Source organism: Vanellus vanellus (assembly GCF_965231255.1).
Source record: "Vanellus vanellus genome assembly, contig: HAP1_SCAFFOLD_40, whole genome shotgun sequence".
NCBI classification, from domain to species: domain Eukaryota; kingdom Metazoa; phylum Chordata; class Aves; order Charadriiformes; family Charadriidae; genus Vanellus; species Vanellus vanellus.
In genome coordinates this window covers 51429-62540 of record NW_028127876.1, presented here as the reverse complement: position 1 = coordinate 62540, position 11112 = coordinate 51429, and the positions used below count along the sequence as shown (strand labels likewise).

General features: G+C 49.5%; 1 protein-coding gene across 1 annotated transcript; it reads right to left on the bottom strand.

The window, feature by feature from the left end:
* Nucleotides 1-5774: 5774 nt before the first annotated feature.
* LOC309684905 (E3 ubiquitin-protein ligase TRIM36-like) lies at nt 5775-10479 on the bottom strand (the record flags this gene model as incomplete). Its single annotated transcript, XM_082500743.1, has 6 exons — nt 5775-6076; nt 6362-6655; nt 7196-7320; nt 7972-8225; nt 9158-9253; nt 10333-10479. Coding segments are annotated over 6 exons (1218 nt in total), but the record flags the coding sequence as incomplete, so codon positions are not given.
* Nucleotides 10480-11112: the final 633 nt, after the last annotated feature.

The following is an 11112-nucleotide window of genomic DNA, read 5'->3' as shown; positions in this document are numbered from 1 at the left end:
GAACACCTCCAGTCAGGCTGATGGAATGGTTTGGGTGGGAAGGGACCTTTGAAGGTCCATCTAGTCCAACACCCCTGCCATGAGCAGGGAGGTCTTCAACCAGATCAGGTTGCTCAAAGCCCCATCCAACCTGGCCTGGAATGTCTCCAGGGATGGAGCGTCTCCCACCTCTCCGGGTAAAATGGCCCCGTGCGGCCGCCCACCCTGAGCCTTCAGCCTCACCTGGCCAGAGACCTTGTCCTCTTCTTCTTCTGCAGCTCCAAGATTTCCCCGAACTGCGGTGTTTTGCTTTGAGTCGGGCTCGGAGCAGCAGGAAAGGGAAAACCGGGAAACCCCACTGGAACCAGAAAGAAGACACCTCCTCAGAAGAGCGTCGCTGTGACGCTGCCAGACCACCCAGGGACACGCAGGGGGTGCTCAGGCCCCTTCCCAAAATGTCTGAGGGTTGGACATTCTGCTCCTCTAGCAGCCCCATCGTGTCCTCCCCAACACCAGCACCATTTCCAATGTGGTTTTCCGACTTCGTCATCATCATGATGGTCAGGAAGGAGGAGCCGGGTGGTGCCGGGGAGGGGACAGGTGTCATTTCTGAGGGGAAGAGGGGGAGGAGAAGGCCTTGGCCCACCATCCTCCCACTGTACCCTTGGGCACATCCCACCCCGGGGCTCTCTTTTGGTGACACCAACAAATCGTTAGGACAAAAGGCCCTCAGGAGTTGGCCTGAAGCTTTGGGACAAGTCGGAGCCTTTTGGTGCTCAGCGTCGGCCATTTCCCCACAACATGGCAGAAGTTGGCTGCCCGTCCCATGGAGAAGAGCTGGGAGCTGCTTTACCTTTCCCACCTTGCTGGAGAGGTGGCAAACTGTCTTTTCTCGTCTGCACATCCTCACCAGGGACTTGTCTTGAGGTCTTGAGGAGAGCCCTGGGTGGGTGTTTGGGCACACACTCCATCACAAACCTGGAAAGAAGGAGAAGACACCCATATGACCCATGGCACCACCAGCACTTGCCACTTGCTGCGGCCACTTGCCCGCAGGCAGAGTTTGGCATTGCCATGAAGGCCATTGACTTCCCAAGTCTACCACATCCCATCCCCAAGGACGGGCCTGGGAAATGGAGTCGCCCAGCAAAGAAGTCCAGGCCACCACGGGAAGAAATGTCACCCAAATTCCTCTGTCTTTCCCCTCAGAGCTGCCTTATGGGAGTGACTGCGGCCTGGGGACATCATCAAGAGTCGCCGCCTGGTGTCCCCAGGACACCCGCAGCGGCACAAGGAAGAGATGCTACCTTGGGCGTTGGCATCAAAGAGCGGCTACAGCCGCCAACGTACTCACTTGGGAAAGAGGATGACACGGCCGGAGAAGCTCAGTGAGGCCACGGGTACCACTGGGGACACAATCATGTCCAGCAGATGGGGGACCTGCAATGGAGGAACACAAAGATTCAGGACATCCTCAACGTGGTTGAAGCACTGCACACTGGAGGATGCCAAAGACAGCAGGACATCCTCAATGTGGTTGAGGGTCTCAGTGTTAGAGGAGACCAAAGATGGCAGGACATCCCTCAATGTGGTTAAAGCACCCCACATTGGAAGAGGCCAAAAATGGTGGGACATCCCCCACATGGCTGAGGCACTCAAGTGTCGGAGGAGCTTGAGGCAGCAAGTGTTGGCAGGACCGTAACTCTCACCTGGACCGAGTGGCTGAACGTGTCCTGAGGGACCCCACACAAGCAGTGCCAGAACACTGCCGTGGGACCGCACGCACCACAGAGAAACCAAAATGCTTACCTTGAAGACAACCTTCTCCAAGTTCTCCTTCCCAGACAGCCTCTCCAGGAAGCTGCGGTAGAATTTCACACGCACTTTCGTGCCTTCGATGAGGAGCACCCCCACCTCCCTCAGGATGAGGGCCACATTCTCCCCCTTCCCCAGGCAGTGCGAGAGGAGGGTCGTGGTGCCTTGGATGCAGTCCACCACTTTCTGCCGGGACACGGCGGCTGCCACGGCCACCTTGGAGTACTTGAGGGGCTCCAGCTCCTTGTTGCCTGGAAGAACCACAGGAGAAGGATGGAGACGCTCACCCGGTGGCCCGTGTCCTACAGCTTGTGTGTCACAATCATTGCATTGCCCCAAAAAAACTCAAACCCACTCAATTATTGGACTTTGGAGTTGCTTCAGAGAAGATGACCGTGCAGTCAGCCATCTTACCGGGCAGGTAGTCCTTGTTGTCCATCAGGTTGTGGACAACAGCAAGGTTCCTGGCCAGGTGGAACACCGGCTTCTGGATAGTCACGGTTTCATCTCTGACCTGGACGCGTTCGAGGACAGTACCGAAGGAGCCAAGGGTGGGAATTCGGACACCCTGCAAGTGGACGAGAAGGGTGGGAGGGTGAGGACTGGCTAGAGGGAAGATCTGGAGGTGACCTCCCCCATCCAGGGATGGTGCTTGAGGCTGGATCCTGCCCTCTCCCACCGTTTGGAGGCACGAGCTGGGCGGTGGGGAGAACTTTGGGGAGGAGATGTTGAGTCCTTCCCCTCCTCAGGAGAAAAAAACAGCACTGGAGTTTGGGCAGAACCAGGATGAGGCCATCCCGGGGGGGTCTCCAGCGACCTGGATCAGCCCTACCAGAAGTGACACCAACATTGCACAGGCCCCGTTTGGCCGTCAGTGGGGACTTTTGGGGTGAGATTCCTGTTTTCTGAGGAGTTGAAGGGTGAGAGCAGGCCACGCCCCAGGGGGATCCCACCACCCCTCATGATGCATGAGGAGGACGCGGGTGTTGCACCACCTTGTGGAGCAGGAGTTGGTCTTGAATGTAGCCAGCCACTGCATCCCAGAAGGCCGTTCGCTCTGAAAAAACAAAGAAGAACCAGGTCAGGCCCCATCTCCACCAGCTCTCAGGTCCACCCCAAACATCTCCCCCTTGAGCCGCGACGCGGTGGCAGACGCCAAGTGTCATGGCTGGCTCCGAAATGGTGACAAGCCCTTGAGTCTTGGCTGCCGGAGAGGTGGCTGCGGTTGGCCGTACCTTCAGCGGTGACGCTGGACATAGCGAAGGTGTGCTCCATCCCATCCCAGAAGTCCATCTTGGTCCGCCTCACGCTGGCGGGTCGGTTCTTGGTGGCGACAGCCATGTTAGAGGTCATCTTATGGACGTTCCTCCAAAGTGTGGGACCCACCACCCGGTGGGCCCTTTTATACCCCCTGAGTGGGTGTGCCACGCACCTCTTGTGACATCAGGGTGACATGTTCATCGCTGATTGACTGACCGTGGTGACACGGCAACCGCCAACCTCTGGTGGGGTGGCCATTAGCAGGGAGAGCTTCAAGCAGCTCAGGATGCTCCAAGCCCCGTCCAACCTGACCTTGGACCTTCCAGTCATGGACACACAGATTGGTTTGGCTTGGAGGAGACATTTGAAGGTCCATCTCGTCCAACCTCCCCTGTCTTCGGCAGGGGCATATTCCAGTAGAGCAGGTTACTCAACGCCCCATCCAACCGGACCTTGGATACATCCACTCAGACCCACAGAATGGTTTGCATTGGTTGAGTTGGATTTTTGGGTGGTTTGGGTTCCAACAGACCAGGTTGGTCCCAGCCCTGTCCAATCTGACCTTGAACCCCTCCAATCAGACTCATAGAAGGTTTGGGTTGGTTGAGTTGGATTTTTGGGCTGGAAGGTTTGGGAACCAGTAGAGAAGGTTGGTCCCAGTCTCATCCAGCCTTACGTTGGACACTTCCAGTCATAGACCCACAGAACGGTTTGTGTTGAAGGGGACCTTTGAAGGTCCATCCAGTCCAACCTCCCCATCATCGGCTGGGACACCTTCCAGTAGACCAGGTTGGTCCCAGCCCCATCCAACCTGACCTTGAACACCTCCAACCGGACCCAAAGAACAGTTTGGATTGGATTTCTGGGTGGTTTTGGATCCAGTAGACGGGGTGGGTTGCAGCCCCATCCAACCTGACCTCAGACACTTCCAGTCATGGACCCAAAGACTGGTTTGGGTGGGAGGGGACCTTGGAAGGTCCATCCTGTCAAACCCCCCAATCACTGCAGTGGCCGAGAATAAAAGTAGTGCCACGAGTGGGGCGGGTGCTCCTGCGTTATTGTATCTCATCCTATTGTATTATTTTATCTCTTTCGTTTATTTTGTTTTTTCCTCTTGAGCTGTTGAGCAGAGATGGTTCTCGTGCTCTCTTCCCATCTCGGGGGGGTCGTTGGGCTGCGGCGTGGGGCTGCAGAGCCCGGGAGGAGAGGACAACCCCGAAGAAAAGCTCCCCTTGCCGCGCTCCACCAGCAGCGGTGGGATGGGTGCAGGGACCCTCCTGCCATCGGCTTATCCCATCCCCTGCGGGAGCCTTTTTCTGCAGCAAACCGACCCAAAACGACAACGGCACGTTGGTGCTTCTTGCTAAATGGGGAGGGAGGTGAAAAACAAATCTATCAGTTTGCTCTGTAAGGATGGAAGCAGCGCATCCCCAAACAGGGCCAAAATCAGGCGGCTTTTACAGGATGGGGTTTTGCAAAGCTGCTGGTGCCAGTGCCCCATGGTGACGGTCAGAGGGGGAAGAAACTGGTTGAGCCCTTAAAAAGAGGAAAAGACAAAGGCTCGGAGGAAGGGAAAGGTGCAGTGCCGGGGTTTCCTTGCTGCTGTTCCTCCGGGATGCCCGTGCGCGTCCCCTCCACGCTGCACTCCGGGCAGGACCGTGTTCGCTGCTCCGGCTCTGCCTCCCTGGAGGGGAAAGGTCCTGGCGCAGGAGAGTCCCCATCTCTCCCCCCTTCCCAAAAGAAACTTTAATTACCGGAGAGGTACATTATTACGCCGGTGACCCACAGTGGCTGTGGGGCTGGGGGGCTGTGGTACCAGCCCTATTGCTGCCCTACCCTTAAAATGGAATTATACACTTCTAATATAGGACAATTTGGTTTTCTTTTTTCCATTTTGTTTTCCTCCCTGTAAAAGGAGGGAGCGGGGCTGAGCTTCACTCCCTCCTGGCAGGGACCGGGAGAAATGAGAAAATCAGGATCTAATTTCTCATTTTTCAAAAAGTCTCCATCTGACTTTCAGAAGCTTGAGACACTGGCGTTTTTATAATTTCAGTATGTTATACAGCAGAAGGCCAACACTTTTGTTAGATTCATGAAAAAGTTAAGAGCCCCTGGGAGATAGCCTCCCAGCCTGCAGTTCCTAGCCACATCCAGGCTTACTACAACTGTAATTGAGAGCTGGAAATCTTTTTGCTGGTTTATCCACTGCACTTTGGCTTGTGCTCAGTAGCACTCCAGTGTCATATGCAAATCTATAGCCTGGGATGAGCCAGTGACTTGGAATCCACCATGACGCAAGCTACAGCAAAGACACACAGATATGCACAGTGAACATTGTACCCCTGAGTGGCTGCCAAACCTAGTATGCTAAGGGAATTAAGGCAGAATCTTACTATTGACAACTAAGCATTGCTTCAATCTTGCAAATGATGCTTTTTTTTCTCTTTTTTTAACCTTCTTGCTTTAACTGACATATCTTGATATCTGTAGAAACCCGATTTCTTTCCCAGAAAGAAAGAAAATAGGACTCTGGACAATTAGAACATCTTCCTACTAATAGTAGAGGATGAACAGGACAACCTGCTTACACTATATCCTTCAAGCCACTTCCCACTGCTTAGGTTCATCTTGTATGCTAATTGAGACCAGGCTCGCTCTTAATTTATTTTTTAAAAAGCCATCTCCTTATACAAAACATGTATTAAGCAAGAGTCTGCAATTTACCTTGGGCTGGTCACATCATGGGTATTATGGAACAACTTCTGTATCTTGTTGCTAGAAACAACTCCCACTTTCACCAGGTAGGAATAGGCTTCCACGTGAAAAGCCCAGAAGTGCTTCCCTTTGGCAATCCCAGTGTCGCCAATGATGTAATCCAGGGTTGTGTAGCATCCGACTTGCATGCGCTCAGACCCCAGCAGTAGAGGAAATCCAGCCCTACTTTCCACAGAGGTTCTTCCTGGGTTCAGCAGGAGATGTTCACTGTTGTAGCCGCGTTTGTCATCAAAAAGAAAACTGAGAACTGAAAAACAGCATCCCAAAAAATTTTCTCTTAGTTAAGTATTTCTGTGCTTATAAACTATATTTTAAGTCATGCTGGCACTAGAATTCCTCGCTTTTAAAGGCTACCAGGAACATTACGCAAGCTAACACAGTCTCAGTATGCTACCTACTTAACCTGTTTGTTAACAGTGCTTTTAAACATGTATACAACCGGTAACAGTGTAGTAGAAGTCTGGGAGCTACTGGAAACCACCTACAGCTCTTAACACCACCAGCAGCTCGTGGACATAAGAAAACCCAATACCTGGGGCTGGAGGCGTACGCAAGATAACTTCTCGGCTCCAAGGGCTAGAGATGGATCCTTTATATCCTCGAACTCTGAAGGCATAGCTGCTGTCGTCATCGAGATCAGATCTTACTTTGCTCTTGCTGCAAACTTCGATCTCCTGCCACGTTGTACTCTCCTCTTCTCTATTAAGCTTATGATACTCAAGAACATAGATATCAGCTGAGTCTGTCTTCCCAGGGCATTCCCAACTGATCAGAGCTTTGTTGTACATTTTGCTCTGCTCTTCATTGATTTCTGGTATTTCTAGACCTGGAATGACAGAGATTCAGGAGAAAAAAACCTCAAATGTAGATACATGTTGTTTTAGAATTAAACACAGAAGCCCTTTGTTGAGTGGCTACAGCACTGGGGGGACAGTGGGGGGGGAAATCTGACTCAGTCAAAGAGTGCAGATGAGGATGGGTCTGTTCATGCACTTAAATCCTTTCTGGTTTTACTTTGAAAGTTGTATTATTTATTTTTGCTGGCAACTAAAAAACCATATAAAAACCTATTCTTTTCTGTCATGCAATCACGACAAAAAGCTGCTAGGAAGACCTAGTATTACTTAACTACAATATTTTGGAAGCCAATGTAAACTGGTTCTGAATGCCATGGCATCTTAGCTTCTTTATCAAAGCTGAAGCTAGCATTGCTGCCAGGTAACGCCTTGTGAATCACAGAGGCAGAAGGGACAATGCAAGTCACAAGATTGAGTTCTGCAACTGCAGCCCTGCACAAGTTTTGCCTCTTTCCAGAGAAGCCCTTAAAGCTGTAACTCAAGAAAGACGTGATGCTCTCATAATTTGCCATTGGAATGGAAGGACAAGTCACCAAGGATCTCTTCTTGCTTGGCTATGTCCATCACAAAGTCCTCGAAAGTAGTTTCAGCTGCTGGCTTGAAGCTCTTCAGAGATTCAGTAGCTTTTTGGATTCTGCAAGCACAGAAGCAGAGGGATGGCAGAAGAGGGAAAAAGGAATTCACATGGGTGCATTCCTTAAAGCAAAACCGCTAGGTTTTGCTTTAAAAAAAGTTCTCTTTTCAGGTACTTACTCACGTGTCCCAGAAACTTGTCTCTCTAGACAGAATTAAAATGCAAAATTTAAAGGCCTTTTGTACATCAGTGTAAAGATAACTAACAGGGAATCTTTTGGTTGGCAGAGCATTTTAACAATTTGGGGCATTACATTCAAAGAACAAAATAGGTGTGAAGCGCTAATGGAGCACAACTATTCAGATCAAAGAGTTTAAAGCCAGAAGAGACCTGTTAGATTAACTTGCAAATACCCGATGCAATCTCTGAGCAAAGGACTGTATCAGTGAGCTGAATGGGTTACCCTTCCACTGCAGTCCTACTGAAGAAGGCTAGGCGTTGTCGCAGGACAGAGCCCCTCCTCTGGGCTGTTTTTTAACACACACTGTAATATAGGAATTTCTACTGAATGGTACCGGGACCGCCTCTGAGGCTCTGCAACACAAAGTACTTGCATTCAGTACTTTCCTAGCAGGTGTCCAAAGAATATGACTGACCAGACATCCCTGGAACAGTACCTGTACCTCGAACGGAAGATAATTAATAAGATACCTGACGTGAAGTTGTTTTGCTGTTTGAACAAAACAAGATGGATCGGTTTCTTTAAGCAGTTCTTGAGCAAGTCCTACAAGGCCATTATTTTCCAGGAGCCCTTGAGATTCTTCTGCTTGTGTTTGCAATTTTTCCAGCCTTAAATTCTTAGAAGCTTCAATTGCCCTAAGAGCTGCGGATTTCTTCTCTTCCAGGACATGAGATAATTTCTCAAAACTCTGAGATGCTTCTTCTTTAGCTCTTTCACTGTTGCACTAGGAGGGAACAAAAGACATTTTAGACAGATCCCACAGCACTGTGGCTGTGTACAGAAACGTACTTAGGGTTGTTCAAGAGAGCAGAGCAAACTAGTCATCTGTTTGACTGACAAGACTAACAAGCTTTGTTATGCTCTTCAACACTGAAAATGCAATCAGCACTGCACCCAAGCTAGTAAGCGTCTCCTACGTTAACACAGAGAGGAAAGAGCAGGAAATTATTCCTCCGATTATGTATTGAGTTACGCACAGCGTTTGTCTAAATAGTTCATGGAAAAGCACTGTAAAAGCAAGTCAGCGTCTGAAGTCTTCATGCCCAAGACCTAGGTGCTCTTCCACCTTCCCCAGTCACCCTGAACTGGGAGTCCAGCCCAGTTTCTCCCCTATGCCCTGTAGTGCCACCTCTGATGAGTGCCCTGGATTAAAGGAACTATGAAGCACAAAGGCCATCTGCAGCAAGATACAGGCAGGGCCAGGAGCTCCTGCCAATTTTTGCCATTGCGTTTTTCAACTCGTATGTGAGCTCCCAGCTCTGACTCTTCTGCAGGGAGATTTTGCCCTTAATTCTGACTTCACTGCAACATCCTCAAGGTAAACAGACAGCATAAATTGTGCAGCACCACTCATATGCAAGAGCTGTAAGTCTAACCCACCTCTCTTTGGGTAAGGTATCAAATAAGCTTTATGTCAATTAAATTCACAGCAGCACCCAAAACTTAACTTCCCTCTGTAGGTTGCCCAAATTTCCCACACTGTCAGGATTAGGTCTTACCGTCTGTGACTCAGAACCAACACAAACTGTTCAGAAATGGTTTTGCTGGCTAACAAAAAAAAAACCCAAAGGATCTGGAACACTTCACTGTTCCATTTGGAGTCCCTGCTGTGTCCTTGCAAGGTCCATCCCCAGACAACCCACAAGCCACTCTCACTTCTGTTTCTTTCAGCAGCAGATCCAGCTGCGTGATGCGAGCTTTCACCTGGCTCTCCTTACTGATGAGGTACTCGATATCTTTTGAAAGCTTCTCCTGTTAAAATAAAACAGCAAACTGGCAGGCAGAACAAGGGCATCCCACCCAAACTGACAACAAGCACAGGTGGGCCACCCAGCCAGCACTCAGTTTCTGTAGTTACGAGGACAAGAGCCTGCCATCAGTTATGAGCAGCAACCCTGCGGAGAACTGCTCAGTGACCCGCCATGACTGGCCCGGGACATCAGGCCACTGCCATGTGCAGGACTGGTGGCACAGCCTCTGAGGAGAAGAGGTGACAGCCTCAGCTGGCTCATCCTTCCCCAGCCACAGCAGTCACCTTCTCTCTTAGGCTAGGAACACGAGTCTTCAAGACATTACCAGAACTAATAGAAAAGCCTCATAGGTTATTAACTCATCTGTAGTAAGGTTTGCTAGAAAAATGAGTGGTTGGAAACTTGAACTTAGGAGTGTCTCTGCACTTCCTTAGTTGCAAGAGTTAACAGCTGTACAGGAAAAGCCTTGCAAACAGGCGAGGAGGCCAAAGAGCAGAAGGCAGGCTGGGATGGGCTTTTTTTTTTTTTTTCTCTCCTGTGAGCAAGAGAGGAAGCAAAGGAAGAAGAGGAGGCAGCAGCAATCATTCTTTAATAACAAAGCAGTGTTTGCAAGTCTGCCCTGTTGTATGGTGCTTAGGGAATCAACAGCTCTGCAACTTCAAAAACATACAGCGTCCCAGCAGATAACTGCCGATGCAGATTCTTCAGGAGTGCTTCTGAAGTATAAGCTAACCCAAGCCACAAGGACACTTGCCTTAAAAAAGCCAGATTGTAAACCATTAACTTCTTAAACCTTCTGCATTGGTCAGTACTGATGCACAGTTGGCTAACATAAGGTGGAAGCGCTTTTAAGGGGTTCTGTTTGAAGCCTCATAGAAAATATAGTTTAGTTTCTTAGCCGCACACTATGTCACACTAATATATACATTAACAGATGTTGCACAGCAGCATGCCTCATGACTCGTTCAGTGTCCTCCAAACACACGTCCTGGCATCCTGCCAGGGGAAGTTTGCCCTTAAACCCGAGGCTCAGTGCTCTTCCCCCTTCTTAAGGCCAGGTCCAACAATATTTACTTTTACCTTAAAGGTTTTGTAGGCAGTGCTTATGGTTGTTACTCTGTGGTTTGCTTGACATCCACCCAGTTTACATAGACGACAAACAGGCCTTCTGCAGGTTTCACAGTACATGTTTACCCTCTCCATTTCATGTTCTGGACACATCAAAATCTGGAAGAAAAAAAAAGAGAGCAGAGAGAATGCAGGTGTCCTTCCAAAAACGGAGGTGCTCAACAAACCACCAAAACACTCAATTATCCCACAGCAGCATCTGACTTATCAGTGGGTATTTTTTATATTCTGTTTATCTTCCACCTTTTACATTTGTCCATGCCAGTGAAAGCCAGCAGATGAAAACAAACAGTTTCACCAGGTTTACAGTGAGTGAACCTGTAGCAATGTCTGTGTACACATCACATAGCCTCCATACTGCAATCAACCATTTTGCTAATCCCTGAAGTTGTCTGCACACCTCAAGCTCCCCGCACTCCAGTTCGGAGATGTAAATGCAATACATAACATGTCCACCCTGTCAAATTTAACCCTGTTCACACCGGCATCTCTTGAAACAGCTATGAACTGTTTCTTAAAGCAAGAGTTGACATAATACTGTAATGACTGAGGTCTAAGCTAGACTCTGACCAGCCACATAGCCATTGCTCTTGGAGCAACAAATGAAACGCAGCCACCACCACCAGTCACAGCCATCTTAAAGACAAAAGGCCCCAGTGTTTCAATTTTTTTGTCTGACTCCAATTACAAGTTGCTCATGCTGAGCGCTAATTCCAGCAACAGCTTAAACAG